The sequence below is a fragment of the Caloenas nicobarica genome, chromosome 1, assembly GCF_036013445.1.
Source record: "Caloenas nicobarica isolate bCalNic1 chromosome 1, bCalNic1.hap1, whole genome shotgun sequence".
NCBI lineage: Eukaryota > Metazoa > Chordata > Aves > Columbiformes > Columbidae > Caloenas > Caloenas nicobarica.
Genome location: NC_088245.1, coordinates 206779795 through 206799543, shown reverse-complemented (window position 1 = coordinate 206799543; position 19749 = coordinate 206779795). Strand labels below are relative to the sequence as shown.

At 42.1% G+C, this 19749-nt stretch overlaps 1 protein-coding gene across 1 annotated transcript; it reads right to left on the bottom strand.

Moving 5' to 3' along the window:
• Positions 1-1444: 1444 nt before the first annotated feature.
• Positions 1445-19054, bottom strand: CTSC (cathepsin C). Its single transcript, XM_065640453.1, has 7 exons — positions 18868-19054; positions 17657-17802; positions 9237-9403; positions 8658-8813; positions 6869-6984; positions 3323-3454; positions 1445-2577 (listed from the first exon to the last, which is right to left on the bottom strand). Exons 1-7 carry the CDS (start codon positions 19034-19036, stop codon positions 2075-2077), a joined length of 1389 nt encoding a protein of 462 aa, XP_065496525.1. The 5' UTR covers positions 19037-19054; the 3' UTR covers positions 1445-2074.
• Positions 19055-19749: the final 695 nt, after the last annotated feature.

Below are 19749 nucleotides of genomic sequence, written 5' to 3'. Positions count from 1 at the left end.
TCAACATGGCTGCTTGTGTATAGAGCAGCTGTCACCCAAATTAGATCAAGCTGTGCAGCTGTAATACCAGCACAGCAGGAAGCTTGCTGCTGGCATCGCACTGCAGCCAACATCATCTTGTCTCCTACAACAAAAGCACAGGTGACAATTTCTTCCATCCTTGATTGTTTCAAGCAATTTTCAGCTTTAGCTTTAGTTACCATAACTCAAATCAATACCTGGAAAAAGGGTAGTGGGTGACCTACTCATAGCACATGAGCTATCACACCCCTATTACGCCTGATAACACAGCAAACACAAACCACGCACAGACACTGTTGGGGGAAAGTGGCATTGCCTCTCCCACCCCAGTAAAACTTCCTCCAAAGCACGCACAAGTGTGGGAAGAGAAGGTAGAAGAGAAGTGCCAGAAAAAAGGCATTTCAGGCACTTGGGTGTGTATTTCAGGCAAACAGGCGTGTGGAAGAATCACAGTTGCTCTACCATGGGACTCTCAGTTTTGTATCAACACCAAGTAACCCAAGTGGGAATGAACAAGGTAGAAGTACCCTGCTCTCCCCCCAGCCCCCAGATCCCGCAGCTAAAATGATCCAGTCCACAACAGAAACTACTCCGGATGTTCTCATTCAAATACTACCAAAACATAAGGTCTAAATTTCCAAACACTGTTCAATAGTTTTTAGCAGGGAGTTCAAAAAAAAAAAAACCAAACACAACACACAGCCAAAACCATGAAATGATTCTGCCCCTGCCCTTCAGTTTGAGCAAACTAGAGTCAAGCAGTTCTTGTGAAATTCTGCTACTAAAAAGGGAGTTTTCCCTTTGATGTTAAATGAGATATTTTGATTACAAACAGACAACCGCTCCATTTTTCTGTATTCTGTGTTTCCCTGTACCCTACGAAAAAGCTTGTATTTTGTATATAAAAATACTAATTACTTTCGTCACATTATTTTAACAGAAGATTACCAAAGAATTCATTTTCTACCTATGAAACTAGGCCTTGCCTCTAAGCCACTACAATTTATTCATGTGAAGAACAGCAGAGTGCTGCATTAACCAAGTCCTGTGTTGCAGCTGAGTTACATTAAAAAAAAGTTAATTCCAAGTCTTGCGATCCCCCCATAACTCTATTTTTCTACCTTGTAAATTTGAAAGGAATATCGCAACATATTAACAGCGAGAATTTAAGCAGGATTACTCGGGAATTAGTCAATTTACTCAATGAATTGTCCCATAACCACAGCAAGGACTACTAGACTCCTGGACAACCTTGCTTGATCCTGTCATGAGAATCTTGGCCTGAGCAGGATGATTCCTTGTTCTTCTCCCCTCTCATCCTCCTTCTCCACCAGTTTAGACCCTGCTAAAGTACAAAGCTCTTGATAGAAAGTTCAAAACTTAAGACAAGATACTGAAATAATGAACCAACTAATTCCGCAAGTATAAACTCCTATAGGAGCATGGTAACTTTTATTGAACTCTGAGATGATCAATTGCAAAGCGCAGCAATAAAATCCCAAACTGGAACATTTAATAACAGCCTGAAATGTAGAATTGATTTTTATTTTCCTAAGTGTTTGACATGCAGTTTTTGCAGGACAGTTAAAGCTTTAAAATTTCCTTTTAATCAGTGTGATTGCCTATTCCCTCTTCAAAACACTTACGTTCTAAATTGCAGTGACTTTCTGATTTCTGAGAAGTAAGGCACTACAGTGTCCTTTGATGGTTATAGATTATCAAAGCAGTTGCTTCCCTCTGAGATCTGAAGTTCACGATGGTCCACAGAAAAAAATAACTAGTGACTGAAGTTATTCCAGTGATGAATAACTATTACCATGATTACCAAAACTGCCATTGCATTCTCAGTGATCTACTGTCAGACTTGTGAGGAAGCTTTCAGTGCACAGAGCAAAGCTAACAGTCTTCAACCTCTCACCTGTTTGCTCTGTTCTGGAAAATTTCATTAAAGCTCCCCTGTTCGAGCTGGGGAAAGATTTTACCTGCAGTTTCTAAAAACCAGTATGTTCTCATGGCTGGGGACAAGGCACTGGATGGATGAAGACCTCTGCATTTATAACTTTGCAATAGGAGTTGCAGACACTGCAATACTTTCAATTGCACATTCGTCAGTGCCCCGGCGGATTCGGAAGTAACCATCTTCTCCCCACGAGGTGCCCCAGCTGTTCTTCACAATCCAGAACTTCTCACCACTTTGTGGGTCTGTACCATAGCCCACCAGCAAGACAGCATGATTGGTCAATTCAAAAGGATTGAAGTCATCCCGCAGCCCAGTGTGATGGTAGATCCCCTCTTTATAATGCATGAAATCACTATAAACCTCAAAGGCAACAGCCATTGGCCCATGCAGAACAAGCTCAAGTTTCATCAGGGCTTCATTGCAGCCTCCATAGAAACCACCAACATAGTGGTACTCGGAAGTGTAGTAGTGGTAACAGCTGCGCTTGAACAAGCATGGAGAATCTTGGGCTGTGTAAGGGAAGCAGTCCTCTTCCACCACACCGAAGTCTTGGACGTACTTTCCAGCAATGAGGTATGGGAAGCCACCATCACAACCTAAACCAAAAAACAACATCTATTTATTCCTTTGGAAAGTTATTTGAGGTGGGAGACTTTCCTACTCAAATCTTTTGGAATACTTCTAGATACAATGTTGAACACAAACTGAAATGACCCAGACAACCCTAATATTTCCAGTTAGCTATAGCGGGCTTTCTGAAACACACAAGACAAAATTCACATCAGTGGGAGCTATATTGGGAATGCTAATGCATGGACCACCTTCTCATCCAATTGTTCCTGATACTTCCCATCAGGAAAAACAATTACTTACATACAGTAAAAAGACCTGTCCTAACGTGGGTACTGTCCTATTAGAAAGCTTTAATGGCTGTTTTTGCTCATCTCCCTCTCCCCAGTTGCACCTCCTCCCTCTGAATATGCTTTTAGGAGAATACTTAGTCCCACACATTCTATACGCATTGCAATTTAGCTTTATTTTTTTCCCTACTCCTTAGATATTCCCCATCTCCCAGGTGGATCGACCTAAAATCCAATAACATCTTGAGCATCAGGCCACCTACAACTGGTTCAATCTGAACTCTACAGTAAGGTGGGCTGGCAAGTCTGGAATATTTTCTCCAATCTTTCAAAAAAAGAAGTTCTATAAAGTATAGCCTGCCAGATACTTTAAGAAAAAGCTAAATTGTGGGTGATGAGGAAGGCATGGAAGTTTTTAACAGTCTCCTTCTGCCACATGATCATTAGTGAAAGTTACGTTTGTATACACCAGCGTACTTACCCTGAGAATACTGGCTGCAAGACACAACCTGCTGGGGACTAAAGATTGGTTTCTGAGTGTTGTTTGTGAGGATACGTATTCTTGCTTCCAGCATGCCCATGGAGGAAAATGCATAACAGCTGCCACATGAGCCTGAGGAGAGGAGAAAAAGTAACCATGAAAAGCAGTCACACGGTAAGTCACCTGCATGTACAACTTCTGCTAGAGAACACCAAAAAGAGTCAAAACCTACCAGTCAGCGATTAGAAGTTAAACACTGACAGAGCAAAAACTTTAAATATACATTTGACTTTTAAACATGCAATTCAAAAAACAATTCTAACAACTTCTGAAGGAACACTGAACTTAATCGAGAATAAAAGACAATATATTGCTCTTCAGTGTTTTCCAGTAGTATCATTTAACAGCCAGGCTATTTCTTCAGAATAAACCTACAGGGACCACATTACCAGGGCTGAGAAGGCTGATAACCTACTGCCTCAGACTATAACCCTTTATAGAGCACATGTGCTAAGGGGCAATGAACTATTTTAAGTGAATGCTGACAATATCGTTCCAGACTATTTCAACCCACCAATGGATTTAATGCTAGAATTTCCAGTTAAAAAAATATTCTACCTTTAGAGCTACCACTAAGATACGTGACTTTGGAGAGTCTAGTGGTATAAATAACAGGTTTCATATAGTGGATTTATCTCAGCTCCCCTTACTTCTCAGGGGCATGTAATTGTGCACTGTTTTTTCAGAGGCACCTTATTTTCCCTCCTGTTTCTCGGCAGAAAGATAAGTCTCCTAACTTTTGCATCAAAATTTAGCACCGCTTCTAGTTTTAGGCCTCTTCACTCCCTGGGAGCTTCCTGTGACACATTAAAAACCTTTGGAAGTGGAATGACAAGCATCACAAGGAAGGACAATTACTTGCATGAGGTCCTATTTTATCTACTGATTGTCACCCTAGTGCCCAAGTTCTTTTTGTTTCCTGACAGTAGGAAAGCCAAATATTGCAGAGCTATGAAAATGAGGGAGGCTTGAGGAACAAAACAAAATACTTTCTCTTAAAATGTGTAGGTGTATAAAAGCTATTACAAACCCAAGACTTTGTGAAATTGCACCTTCACACAGACGTATCTCTGAGGAGAAGGGACAAAAATCAGCCTGAACATGAATGCTGTTTACCCAGCAGGGAAAAATGAAGCAGTGAAAGATGCCTCCCACTCCTTGTACAGTCACAGCATCCAAGACAGGCCACACTGCAGAACACTTTGTTGCATTTTATGGGCAAAAACATTAAACAAATATAACTAACGCAACCATTTCAGTCCAAAGCCTCCTGTGGTGGTTGCTAAACTTCTTTCCTGCTACCACAGTGGTATTTGTGAGGCCCATGGCATGACAACCACACTGTATCAGCAGAGAGCCAACACAGCTGCAAGAATAGTTGTTACTTTTCTGAGACTTTCCACAAATTATCTTCCAGAGTCAAAGCTTCAGCTATATCAAACTCCACTCACTCTACTGCAAAGGCTGTTACATTAGGAGGAGTAAGGAGGCGGCACAGCACACCTAGTGAAGAATCAGCTGACCAGGCTTTTCACCTACTTTGATCTGCAGAAAAAAACTTGCAGGAAGAAGTCAGCAAGAAATTGGAACCACACTCCAAGGCAGTTAAGAGCCTGAAATCTGTAGGGTCCCCTCTTCTCCCCATTGTAAAGTTTGTAACAAGCAACGACAGGTCTGTCTTCAAAGACAACACATCTCCTGGCTCAAAGATGCAAAGATGCTCTACAAACAACCTGAGAACTCAATCTTCACTTTCTTGACTACAGGAAATGCTGGCAGGGATGCTTACATGCTGGCAGTATTACAGTCCAAGCCAAATACAATTGCATGAAGCCTGCCGTTCCTCATGGTATTCTACAGAGAATGCACACTTCCATTTTAATTCTTCTCCAATTCAGATGCCTTATTTTTTTCTCCTTAGGTAAAGAGCAGTGACTCCAGAAGCATGTGAGATCTGGGAATCTACGATCTTGTAATTCATACAATTCACTCTGCATGTGCCAGACACTTCGCATCTTACTGCTTGCAGACTCCCCACCCATGGAATTTTCTAATTAGTCATCTAATAATCTTAATACTATACAACTAAGACTTTCTAATACCATCATTTTAATGAAGCACTGATATGCAGTGCCTCAAAAATCATACCAGCTGCCATCAGTAAGACTTAATTTGTGTGTCAGCACTACTTTGCAGAAGGTCATCTTCTGGAGGTGTTTTTTTTTTTTTCTTTTTTTATTTTCTTTTTCTTTTTTTCTTTTTTAAAGCCTGAAAGCTAAAATTTTTATTTAATAGAGCAGAATGCATGTTCCACAGATATTTAACATGCTCAGCATGGATCCTCAGATTACAGGAAAAGTGTAGGCAGCTTTATTATTGAAAGCAATAGACTAGTTCTCATTTAGAGAAACGCTGAGACAACACAATGGAGAAAGGGTAAGTTTGGGATCAAGTGTTCAACTGCTTGGAAGGCAAAAGAGCCCTTGGGATACTGACAGTTCACACCAGGAGAAAGTACAGGACTTGGACCTACATAGGACTGTATGGTTCCCTGCTGCCATCCTTCAGTTATACCACGGGTCAGTTTGTGAACTGGAACTCCCACAAGCCTTCCTACGCTGCTTCTGCTACCTGGAATCCAACTGGCAGAAATCAGACAGAAAACTAAGCCATAAATGAGGGACCAGCAATTTAAGTCATCCCCTCCTCACCTTGTGAATGTTATGTTCCCTTCCCCTCAAAGTTGCAACCAAATAACTCTCAGCAGATGCAAGTCTGTTTGGAAATGATGGAGCAGGGAAGGGACATGTTAACTGAGTCCACTCCTGGCCTCCAGTATGTAAACATCTAATTCAGGTATCTTCAGCCACAGTGCTATAAAAGCACTCCCTATAGAATAAATATATATGAGAATGGTATCCTTTTAAGTCTATTTTGAGCTAAATACACTACCACAGAGGTAAAGAAAAAAAATACATGTAGAAACTATTATCAGTGTCCAGTTTTCATAGTGACTGACTCCTCCTCTTGCAAATAACTTTAGGAGTTACCTAAATGGCTATCAGGGTGATAAGATTTGGAGGCCATATAAACAATTTTCATGGTTTTATCCATTAAAGCTGCATGGTAATTTGCCATCAGCAGGAATTAGAGAAATAATTAAATGTACATCAGTTCTGTCAGCATGCAGAAAACCATGACTGAGAGTGTTTGGACAGAACTTGACAGCTGTCTTTATGCAGGGCACTGTGGTAACTGGCTTGAATTCCAGCAAGAGACATTGCTGTTTGAATAAGCCAGCACCACCACCTATTTTGTCACAGTGTTGTCGGACAGGGCTCCACCCAGTTTCTGCAGGTTATTCATAGTAAAGGTGCCATTTGTCAGCTGCAAGACACTAGGCAAAAATCTTGTTGTTAACAGCAAATTACAAAGTGCATCAAAAGAGATCTAGAGCAATTCAGAGTTTTGATTGTTTCTTTTTACCTTGATTCCGAACAGGGCTGACATAATTGACACCATTGACATTTCTCCAGTCCCAGGAATCTGGTAATCCTGAAACTTTTCTGAGTAACTCGGCTGTTAGAGGTGCAGGCTTTGGTCTGAAGAGAAGAAAGCACTTCTGAACAACATATCACACTCTAGGCAAGTAAACAATCATGTAACACTCAGTTGTCATCTTCTGGCTTCTACTAGTTGCACTTACTTCACACTAAGCAGTTTGAAATAGTCTCCATTTAAGCTGAGTGGGTGCCAATCTCAAGAGATGAGTGTCAGCAGAATGCAAGACATACTCAAATCCCTCCCTGAGTGACCTATATTATGAAGTATCCACAACCTGGTGAGGTCAAATACTTCTGAACCAATCCAAAGTGCTGAAGTAACTCTCAGTGACTGTAGTAATGCAGTTCTACAACTGCTACTTTATGTCTTTGCCATCACAAGGTATGCAGAATATTTGACTGCAGAAGGCACCTCACCTTGGCAGCATTCACTGACAGCTGCTACAGACTGTTTAACTGCAGACACAGCTCACAACAGACATTTCAATAACTGCAGTACCACTTGCCCTGGAGACTTCCCTGGAGCAAGTTTTTACAGTGACTATTGAAATAGTACTGAATGTTACTTGTCCTCATCTACCACTTGCAGCCAAGTGATGATCATGTATCAGCAAGCCAAGTTTTGTGCATTCAGCTTTCACATAACCTGATACTTGTCCCATAAGTCACACACCAAGTGCCATTCACAAACACCAGACAACGGAGTCTGTTCTGAAAGCACAGCAGTGCCAGAAAGCATCATGGCACTGCATGGTACAATAGAGCTTCCCAACAGGTGACTATATTTAAGACCATACGATTGTATGATTCTGTCTATAGGGTGAAACCATGATAATCTGCCCAATACTCTCATGCAAATCAGAATTTTTATTGCATTACAGCATCTTCTACAAACATAATTTTTACGGTTTGGAAAAGTATGTGGCATTCCTATCCACAGTAGTATCAGAGTAGAATAAGAAAAAATACAAAGAAGGTAAAACAGCTGTTAAGAGGGAAACTTCAGACCAAAGAACTCTAGTCCTCAAATGAATGTAGAAGACCGTATGTCCACCCCATTACCATTCTCTGCCATGTGATCTGCAGGACCCTGAAGGCACTCTCAGGGCTATTACATGCTTCTTCATTCTACTCCTCTTAAAGAGGACCCTGGTTGCAGGCATGGCAAGTTATCAAAGTAATCAAGGAATTCCCTCAGAAAATCTTTATTATTCATGTTTAAGATCATAGAGTCCAACTGTTAACATAACACATAACAAATAACGTTCTGGTATTAAGGGTCTTTTCCAACCAAAATGATTCTATGATTCTATGCGGTTCACTGTTTTTTTAAATTGCAATTCTGAAATAGCAGAACCAGGAAGATAGTCAAGAAAAAGCTCATGACTATGGCCAGCAGTTGATGGGTAGACAGGAGAGTGAGATGACAACTGAGACTGTCCAACTTCTTCTCTGCACATATGAATTCAGCAGTGAGTTACTGGGCAAGATTAACAGGTAAATGATCTTATTTGTCTCAACTGCTTGAGACAACAGATGGTCAGAATAATAATTCAAATGAAGAAATACATGGGCACTCAATGAAAACGAGATGGAAGGCCTGGAAACTTGATTAAACATCTGAACTACCAGCCAAAACACAGCTAGGAAGAGCCAAATCCAAGCAGATTCTTCGAATCAGTGGGGTTTATAGCAAAACAAGACCTCAGTACCTTGGAGCTCTGGAATAGAGACCCCCAGATCTTCTAGTTAGTTCTTCCAGGGCAAAGTTCTCATACTCCTTGTATATTGTTGCTTTCCAGGACTTCTGGTGAGCATTGATAGCATTTACAAAGTCAAAGTTGTGCACATAATGTCTGCTTGAAAGTCTGTAAACAAAAGCAACCAAATAAAACAGTAAGAAAAGGACAGGGACTGAAAAGTAAGTGTTCTCTATATTGAATATGGAAGAAACTAACTCTGTAACAGTCTTCTGGTAGGTACTGACAAAGAAACATGCAATTATTGGATCAAGGCAAAGTTACTGAGATTTGAGGCAGACTAGCTAGAAGGATATCACCATCTTTAGACATGCCAGTTCTGTAATCGGCCTTCACCACAGACTGAGGGAGCATCTGTGTGATGCAACTGGCACATCATCCCATTTTGTGCATTCAGGCTTATTCCCAACATTATCACTGGTATTACCTTTGCCCTCAGTCACAGAACTGGTCCATAGGGTATGAGATGAAATCTGAAGCACAGTTAACAAACGGTTTACTTCAGTAAAAGGTCACTTATCTTTTGCTTACCTTCCCCTGGGCTTCTGGAGAGGCAGCTCATTTTTGTGAACATTTGAGAGAGATGAAGAAATCTTGCGTCCGCTGAAACAAGCCCAATTGTGGCCAAGTACATCATGTACCCATCCTGGTAGAGTCTCATTACAGTAGCTGGTTACGTTCTGGCCTTCCTTTTTGTACTGTAACATGAAGAGGTTATGCATGTGTTGAGTAGATGCATTTGTAAGCATAGCAATACTCCCTACCCACCCAGCTACTTCTTGCCTGTGTTTCAGAGGAAGTGGTCAAGCTTACATTCCAAGTCAATCACTATCATGTTTGACTTCAGGATAAAGAAGCACCAAGAAAACATTAAGCAGATGAAAGAAACCAATCTTTATCAAATTGCTAGAGGAAGACAAACTCGTTGTGACTTGCACTCTTAGCAACAAAGCACACATCAACTAACAGGTGCTAACTGGGTTCAACAGTTACTTCCTAGGCAAAATGTAAAAGACCTCCTAGTACCTATCCTTCTCTTCAAGGCCCTGTGGCTTCTTGCACCAGACACGTGACTAGTTAAACTAACCCTGGACTGCTGCAGAAGTTTGAGAAACTAAGGCTCATGGCAGCCTGAAAAGTAAACACAGGGAGGACGGCAATCTTCTCACCCAGTGACCTCTACGGGAGAATTGTACTACAGCATTTCTGTTTCAGAAGTCAGAACTGAAGATGAGCCATCCTGCAATTGGTTTAAGTTAGAGCTGCAGTGGAAGAACATCAAGAAACAATTTCACCTGAACTATTAAAATTAGACAATAAGAAATGAGCCATCAAGAGCAATGCATTTGAGTTTGTAGCGAGTGGAGTGTTACTAAAGATTCACGTGCCAAGTCCTAATAATTCCTTATTCAGCCACACAAGTCTTGGTTTTACCACTGAAAAGGACTAATAAGTTAATCTATATTTAGTAAAATATGTCTTCATGCAACAATTAGCACTAACATTTTGCCCAGCTGCATTAAGTTTCCTGGATTAGCAATTCTTTCACAGTAGAATGTCCCAGACAAGATATTTAATATTTTAACCTTAAAGTCTGTTTTGTATTATGCTACACAGGAGCCTGAAAACTTCATGCAACGAATGCTTTAACTCTGCTCTTTTCATCACACAGAACACCTAAATGGAATACAAGTTTCCAACAATACTTTATTAAATCCTATCCCATTTGAGTTGCACATGTACAATGGTACAACGATTTTTAGCTGTGTTTCAACAGAAATGCTTGCTTGTCCTCTTCACTGAAGAAGGTGGTGGCTTACAGTGATGCCAATGCCTCAAGATGGAAAACAAAGTAAATAAAGGGACTAAGATTTGTGACTATGTCAGGGCTCTGGGGAGGATCTGACTGGGAACACACAGTGAAATAATTAAGTCTATCAATCAGAGGGATAAAATTAAAGGTTAATTCTCTGACTGTTTTAGAACAATGGGAATTTGCTTTGTCCCCCGTCTGGAAGTTGCAGAGGCATCACATCTACACCCTTGCTTGTCTAGCAAGGCAAGCATGTTTGCTGACCAGAGCAGCATGGGGGCACTAGAAGGCTGAGCTATTATCACCTTGTTCTATTTCTCCTATCTTACTGTGCAGGATTGTGCAACATAAGGAATAACTACACTTCGCCAAATACCAAGGGTAAGGTCCAGAGATGACTTGAGAAATGCCCTCTTCACAACAGAATTGCTAGAAATCCAGACACTGCCAAAAGCAACAAGTTACTGACTTTATCTCAGTAAATTACTGAGAGAGTGCTTTATTTGGCTCTATATGACAGTGTAAATTAATACCTACCGTGTTTTCCATCTAAAAGCTGCCATAGATTAGAACAAGATGAAGCACAATTATTCTTGTTAAGTACAGGCCTTCAAACTGAATATTTGAATACTTAAGGAAGATACCTGCTTCCTGCAGCAATCGGATGCAGATCCTGATCAGCATGGAATATTGAACCAAAACAATGGAACAGATTTGGGACTTCTCTTCATGGAAAAAAAAGCAATGAACTGACTTTGCCTAGAGCTAGAATTTAGCCAAGCAACACTAACATTAAAAGGCTTCATGCACCTGAATTTCAAGGCTTGCTGTTAGATACCTGAACCTAGGTAAACTTCTTGATACAGCGTACTTTTAGTAAAGTCTTTGTGTTGGTCACCATGACATAGTGTAATTGCACATCCAGTTTTAGTCCTGGTAAAAAAAAAATATAATTGCTTAAAGCTTTCTTTAAATTTTTAATCCCCCTAAGAGGAAAGCAAAGATGGAGACCTTATTTGACACAGCATTTTAACAGGGATTCAGCAGTGCTACATCAACAGGCTGCTATCCCATCCTCTTTTTACACCTGTTCTCAACTGAACAGGTTCAGGTAATAAGCCAACTCTAGCTCCAGGAGGCAGAACTATCCTATACATTAAGCCTGCTGGAAAGACTTATCAACTTGTTTGTCATCAAATTTACAAGTGTGCATTTTAACATGGAAAGCACATTCTTAATTAGAACAGGATTGCAGACCTGCAGATGCCCTACTGTACAAAAACAGAGAAGCTGGTATTATCAGAACAAACCACTGCATCTTGCTAGCCAATGTAAAACGCAAGCAAATATCAACTACAGATGCATTTTCCTTCATCTAGGGAACATTCTGCAATTCAGAGATCTATGCTTTAGGGAGGTGGCAGTTGCACACTGCCAGTTAAGTAAACCTAAGTCAGAAATTAACTTGCAATTGATTTGCAGGATTATCAAACAGCAATAGCAACTCTAACACTTCTATTTTAGCAATACAGAATAAAATGCATTAGTGTATATATATATTTTTTCTTTTACATTCTGAAATTTAAACATTAACTACTGTCACCTGTCTAGGCTGGTTATTTCAGAAACAAAGTCCTTGGTTTTAACCAAACGTGGGGGGGGTTGGGGAACAGAGGAAAAGATGTGACAAAGATGTCACAAAGTCAGATGGAAAAGATTAGTAATTTGAGTAGCGGAATATTCTATAGTCTATTTCTTTCTTTTTGCTGAAGTAGCGCTAATGTTTTCATATGAAAAAAAAAAGTCAGACTTCCTTTTTTTTGCCAGAGGACATCTGCCAGAGGTCATCTGACATTTGCCAGAGGTCACAAGTAGTACCACTTAGCTTAACAGACAAATAGAGAGAATCTTATGTGACTGCCTCTCTTCAAAGTGGTAGTCTTAACATTAGTAAATACTACAAAGCCACCAAATAATTGAAACAAGTTAGCCTCAACTTTCTCCAGCCTCACTCTTGCTTTTTAGGTTATGCTGTCCCTATCTCTTTTGCCATCTCTTGAAAAAAAAAAATCTTTTAAGGCTTTATATCTTGCATAGCCCTACAGAATCATTATATCATCCAGCAGAAGCACATGCTCAAGTTTTTGCCAAGAGTCAGGACACTAACTTCACATCCATGTTCATTATAGGGATGTTTCAGCAGCACACATTAAATAAGAAGCAAGAGCATTCCCATAAACAAACAAGTTATTTTGTGCTACAAACAAACCCCAGGCATAGTAACTATGACTTGTAAGAATGCAGTAGGATGCTGCATTTAACTTGACAAACCTCAAGGGACAAGCCTATGTACAATGATAGTTAGAAATAAAACAGAGCACCTTTACTCAAGCTATTAAAGCAAACTGAGGAAAAAAGACATTGATAAGCTCAAACGATCCACTCCTTTGGTCATTTCCTCACAGTCCCCAGTACAAGAACAAATAACTTGTAAAGGTAGTGAGGCCCTACGAAAGTTTTAGTAGGTATTTGTTTAGTAAGCCACAGGAACAAAAGGCTATTACAAACTTCACTGAAACATGCATCATCATCCAACAAGCTGTGTCTGTATCTACACACTACAGTAGCTCTGATAAAGCCACCATTTAGACAAGCCCATAGCTTCATTCTTTAACATTAAGCAAAAATACCTTGCAATTCAATTAGCACCAGTTGCACTTCTATGCTTGAAATGCATGAAGTGGGGTATTGGTTGAAATTCTGCTGTTCGCCTAGCCCAGCAACTCCATCCTCTCCATGCAACAACAGAATATGAGGAAATTATTTAAGCATCATAGTAGGTAAATCAGGATGCTTTATCTGCCCTGTAACCATGATGGGATCTTAGTGACAAAATTTAACTTTAATGCAACATGAAAGGACCTCGAAATTTATGAGCAGACCTTAAGCAACGAAGACTTTCCTGACAAGCCCAAATCCACAGCTATGGAAGAAGACGTGCAAGACTTTTTGTGTTATGGCTGTATACCTGTAAGCAATTTTCAGAAGAGCAGAACTCTAAAGCATGGTATGAGACCAACTTCAGAGTTTTCTGCCTAATTATTACATTATAGCAAGCAAAATATAAAAATGAGTATTTCGAAAGTGGAGACTAACGATTTTGCTCTTCTGAAACAACACAACAGCATGAAATCTTTCTTCTGGAAACCATCACCACAAACTGCTGCATGAACCAAAAAAATCATTCCAGAATAAAGCTGTTAAGTCTAGAATAGTGTTCACATTAGAAGGTTATTTCAGAGTGAAATTAGGTAATTTTACCAAGTAGTAAAAACAATAGCCAATTACTCCATATTCCATACCTTCTTGCTGCAAAGCAAGAGACTGCCAAAGATAATTATTCCTTCCCATGAATTCCAAAGGGACATCTAATGACTTTCCACATTCTCAACAGCAATCAGGGCTAAGCAATATTCTAGGAAATTAATTTTGTTTTTCTCTTTCTGCATTTCCATGCAGGAAGGCCCTCAACCATTAGCATTCTGGTTTATCTTATTTTACTCCAAGGGCTTCTAGATTATGACCAACACCAAGCAAATGAAGTCTACTATGTTTATGTTACTTTCAGGTGCAAATGGTAGGAGTACTTTAAACAATAGAGAATCCTTCAAAAAACCTCTGAAGCATGTAGTGAGCAGAGTATATTACTTGTGTCCTAGAAACTTTACAGTAGAAAATTATGGAATAAGTTCTGAAAGAGCCTATAACTGCATCTGATAGAAGAAATCACATTTTTAGTTTATACCAGGATTAGATATTTTGTATTTCTATTTCATATGTAATGCAATATTTACTGGATTAAAAGTAAACAGATATGCATATATAAATATGTTACAAGGTCAAGCAGTTCATAGGGAACCACTTCTTCTGCCCAGGCCCCCACTGACAATTACGAAATAACAGTTTTGCAGACAGACAGTATTGCAAGTTGTTGCCTAACAAAGTCAAACTAGTTGTCTGCAGCAAAAAATGCATTTACTAAGTGCTGTGGTATTTCCTTAATGCTTCTCAGCCATTATACTTGCATCCTGGTAATCTGTTGTTTCCACTACAGCAGCAAAACTATAAAGAGGGTGAGCGAATTGGGCTCTAATCCTCTCTATACTAAAGGAAAGAAGCCTTTAATTTAAGCACATCTTGTTGATGAAGTCCCTACTACTGAACAACGAGCCAAACAACATGTTGTTTCTCAATTCCAAAAGCAACTGCAAACCTAACAATTAATCCATTTGCCTACAAAGGGCTAAGGCACATTCATGACCATGAAATTCAAGGTATTGTGCATTGCTACTACTCAGGTGTATATTTGACTTATTTTGTTTTCAGCAGGAAGTTGGATCAGCTGACCTTCAGAAGCTCCTTACAGCCAATATTATTCTATAACACAGTTTTTGCATATTGTTCAAGAGTACTCTAGCAAATCAACGCATTTACATTTTCATAAGCACAGAGGAATACACAAGGTCAGTGCTTATCAGCCAACTGCTCTTCTTCCAGGGATGTGTTTTATAAGGTGTCAATAACAGCAGTAGAGCCTTCAGTGACTCTCAACTATCTTCAAGTTGGTGCCTAACAGCTCCATTTACATTCCAGAGCAGGCCACTCACTGCTTCTATGATTAAATTCCTCACATTCAAAAATCAGTTTGATAATCAATACTTGTTTCAACTGCTTACCATACTGGTTTGGAAGGTAACTCTGCATTTCTGGGTAAAATATCAGCCTAAAGATTCCCAGTCTACTAGTTCAACTATATTTCTCCTCAGATGAACCCACCAAGGCCAGTAATAATTGCTGGATTCCACCTGCCAGAGATGACACCTCAAGCCTGAGTTCATGGACAATACTACCATGTACAGTGCACCCCTGTCCTCAGGGAGGCTGCAATTCCTGCCCCTTTTGAGGCAGGCACTCCCATTGACCTGTCCCTGCCTGAGAAGTTTCACAGTAATTCTGCCCAGATCGAGCACCCTTCAGCCTGTAGTTTTTGCTGCATCACCTGCCAAACCTGTGAGGAGTGTCCATCATGGCACTGTAGTGTCACTACTTTGTACAGACGTGAGAATGTCAATCAGGTATTTCTCTCTCACACTTTGCTTTTGCTCAAGTATAAGACTGTCTTACGCAGAAGCATTCTTATTTTAAAAGTTTACAGTTACATGAGTGCACTAGTTTTGGCGGATAGTTAATTTTATTTATAGTAGCTCATACAGTGCCATGTTTTGGATTTGTGATGAAATCAGCATTTGTAACACAAGGGCATTTTATTCACAGAATCACAGAACAGCTGGGGTTGGAAGGGACTCCGGAGATCATCTAGTCCAACCCACTTGCTTAAACAGGGTCACCTAGAGCAGATCGCACAAGAATGTGTCCAGTCGGGTTCTGAATGTCTCCAGAGAAGGAGTAATGCTTACACAGCATCAAGACCTCATCTGCTTCTCGCACTACCCCACAAGTGAGCAGGCTGGGGGCGCGTAAGAAGCTGGGAGGTGACACAGCTGGGCCAGCTGACCCCAAGTGACCAAAGGGATATTCTATAACATGACTTCAGGTTCAGCTACAAAAGCTGAAGAAAGAAGGAGAAAAGAGGGACATTCAGAGTTATAGCGTCTGCCTTCCTAAATAACAGTTACACAGGATGGAGCCTGGATTTCCTGGAGGTGGCTGGACACCTGCCGGCCAATGGGAAGCGGTGAATGAATTCCTTGTATTGCTTTGCCTGTGTGCACAGCTTTTGCCTTACCTATTAAACCGTCATTATCTCAACCCATGAGTTTTTACACTTTTACCCTTCGGATTCTCTCCCCCATCCCACCAGGGTGGAATGAGCTAGAGGCCACATAATGCCTAGCTGCCTACAGAGGTTAACCCACAAACAGCACGCAAACAACTCCACCATTAGTCTTGTGGAACCATGTACAGTCCTTTCCCTTAAGTGAGCTCCAGTCAACAGGGAGGAAGCTGCAGTTAATTCAGAGCCCCATATGTCATTTCTGTTCAGTAAGGATCACAGCTCTCCTGGAAGAATGGATCACTCACTTTTCTTAACATCTGAAAACACTGACTTACAAATAGTTGCTGTGAAATAAACCATCTACAATGGCTCCTAGAAAGACACTTTAAAGCAAAAGTCATTTCTTCACCCTACTTTCTGCTAGCTAAGGTTCAGAGATTTGATGCTTGGACAAGGCCTGGGTGTTTACTCTTGACTCATGTGAAGCCAGACACAAGATCTCGCTTTCTGAAACAACCAAGAAACTTGTTCAATGCTCCTGCTGAGGACTGCACTCACCACCCGAGCATTCTTGCTGCACAAAATATCTGTCTCCCAGGTAGCAAAGTAGCAGAAATTAATTCAAGTCACCCTCCAGATTCACAATACCACTCATCAGGACAGCAGCAGAGCATTCCTTAGCAAATGGGTCTTCTGTCTGGCCCCTGCCTATAAGACTGTTTTCAGATTGATCTGAACAAATTAACAGGGACTGAAGATAACAGTATTATTCCAAAAGAACAACTATAGGCAGCAGGAAAGTTCCTTAGATTTTAAAGCAGTATTCTGGAATAAAATTTAAAGACCCTAGAAATCCTCCACCAAGGAGAGCAGATGGCCTTGCTAAAGCTTTCATGCATTTGAAAATATCTTTAAGGAAAGATAAAAACAATTTGCTATTTCACTTGGGTCCAAGGTGTCAGGAAAAAAAAAAAAAAAAAAAAACACACCACAAAAAAAACCACGAAAGAAATATATTTTCCAGGTCAGTGGGAGAGTTAGTTTAGTGAAGCTTTAAGCATGTCCAGAAGGGAAAGCAGCAGCATCTGTAACAGCTTTTTCAGATAATACTCAGTGTGGAATATAAACACCTCTTCCCTCCCTCTGCTCCCTACCCAGCCACTGATAACTGTTTCCTCATGTTAAAAAACATCCTGTATCTAATACTCCAGGCAAACCTTAGAGCTAAAGATAACCAAGTGTCTCCATGGCCCTCCTGCGGCACACATGGATTAAAAAGAAGCCGAGCTACAGGTAATTTCAACCACTGTCAGTGATGTAGAACACACCAACTTAACTCACCTTAAAAAATGCAAACCACTTGTAGTCATTTATCACGAGTTCAAAGCCTTGATTGTAAATCAAAGTGAAGAAACCATAGTTGCCTAGACTGTCCTGAACCACATCTAACTTCTGAAAATTCACAAGCACCTTTGTTTCCACAGGCCCTGCAGGAAATACAAACATTATTGCATGATTATTGTGTGGAAGAGATCAAAATAAAAATTAGTACAAAGCATATTGTAATATTTATTTTATTCCAAAGGACACTAAAATACACTTGTTGAATACAGACTGCAAAAAGGCATCTAGCAAGCACACTTCAGGAACTTCACTTACCTGTCAGTGGGTCTACATGCTCATTTTTTCCACTGCTAGACAGTATTTGCACATTTAATTAGCAACAGCACTGAACAGCTGTTACTGTGAAACATCAACTTATTTAAACATAAGTTGCTCTGCAGGTACACAGGAGGCAGATGCTGTCATTGCGTCTGCAACACATCTGGGACCAGGTATCAGTCACCCCACAGCCCTTCACACCAGTGCTCTGACACCCTCCATCACCAGCCTCACCTGATCAAAAAGCAGACGATTTGGAAAGATGCAAAGTATCAACTATTTTTTTAAGTAATATTGACACACAATGATCAAGTAGTAACTCCCCACTACTATTATCCCCCCGAGAGAAGTGGTATTTCTAGCTCTCCTGATGCTACCAGGCCCTAGGCCTGGCAGCAAGCTCCCAAAGCTGGTGGCCTCCCAGGAGCTGTCTTGGTGTCACCCAGAAGCACAACCCAGCTTTGCTGCTGGGAACAGCCGCTTTCAGGACAGCCCGAGCTGCGAGGAAAGAAGAAGTGAACCGGCATGAGCCAGTGGTGCTCATGAAGAGGCCTAGTTGAGTCCAAACAGAAACAAAACCCCCTGAACTGGAAGAGTAACGGGGCTGCCAGCAGTGGTCACCCGGAGCTGGACTAAAGCGAGTGTTTCGCGTTGTTTAATTCCAATTAACCCTCTTCTGACCCAAGCCCGGCAGCACGGGTCGGACCCGCAGGTGCGGGGGCCGCTACGGCCGAGCCAGGCGCCGCGTTCCCGCCGCCCGCTTCGACTTCAGGGCCTCACAGCACGGAGCGGCCGCTGCCCCGCCGCACTCCTCCCTCCCGGGAACCACCCCCAGCGAGGCCGGGCCGACCCCGGGGAAGAGGAACGGAGCAGGGCCGCCGCGGTCTCACCCTCCTGGGAGCAGTTGCCGTGGCGGCCGCCGCTCCTCCGCCAGACGCGGAGCTCCCAGGCGCCCAGCAGGTCGGCGAAGGAGCAGTTGGCCGGCGTGTCGGCCCGCACCGCCTCGGGCAGCACCGCCAGCAGCACCAGCCCCGCGGCCCACAGCGCCCGCCCAGCCATGGCCGCCGCTCCCACCGCCGCCGCCGCTGAAATGGGCTCGGGCACCGCGGCCACCCCGCCCCGCCGCCTCCCCGCCCCCGGGCCCCGGCCCGCCCCGGGACGGCCGCGCAGCGCCGGGAAGGGCCGGGTCTCCGCGCCTGTCCCGCTGAGGGGTCCGAGGCGGCCTGCGGTTCTGGGGTGAGGGGCGGCGTGTGGCCATCTGTGTGTGTGTGCGTGTGCGGTTGGACGTGCTCGCCGCTGTGTACGGCGGTGTCCCCTGAGGGCAGTGACAAGGAGATGGGTCCTCAGCCAGCTCGCAAGGCCCCATCTCCTCCCCAGAGGGTGTCCTCCTTCCCACAGGGTGTTCTTCCCCAAGCATGTCCTGCTGAGGGCACCCGCCTGTCCAAAGGAGGACTGGGCAGAGAATCAGAGAATCACAAAATCATTTCGGTTGGAAGAGACCCTCAGGGTCGTCGAGTCCAACGAGACCTAGCTCTAGCACTAAACCATGTCCCTAAGAACCTCGCCTAAACGCCTTTTAAAGAGCTTCCAGGGATGGTGACTCCACCACTGCCCTGGGCAGCCTGTTCCAATGCCTGACAATCCTTTCCAGGAATATTTTTTTCCTAGTATCCAATCTAAACCTCCCATTAGCAGAACTTGAGGCCATTTCCTCTTGTCCTATCACTTGCTACTTGGGAGAAGAGACCAACACCCTCCATGCTCCAACCTCC

What these genes read in the sequence shown, in the direction of transcription:
- CTSC (XM_065640453.1), bottom strand. Translation starts at nt 19,036, where the DNA reads ATGGCTGGGCGGGCGCTGTGGGCCGCGGGGCTGGTGCTGCTGGCGGTG. An exon ending in CGGCAACTGCTCCCAGGAGG is followed by an intron (nt 17,803 to 18,867) that starts GTGAGACCGCGG and finishes TATTTCCTGCAG; the next exon opens with GGCCTGTGGAAACAAAGGTG. An exon ending in CTCTATTCCAGAGCTCCAAG is followed by an intron (nt 6,985 to 8,657) that starts GTACTGAGGTCT and finishes TCTTCTCTTCAG; the next exon opens with ACCAAAGCCTGCACCTCTAA.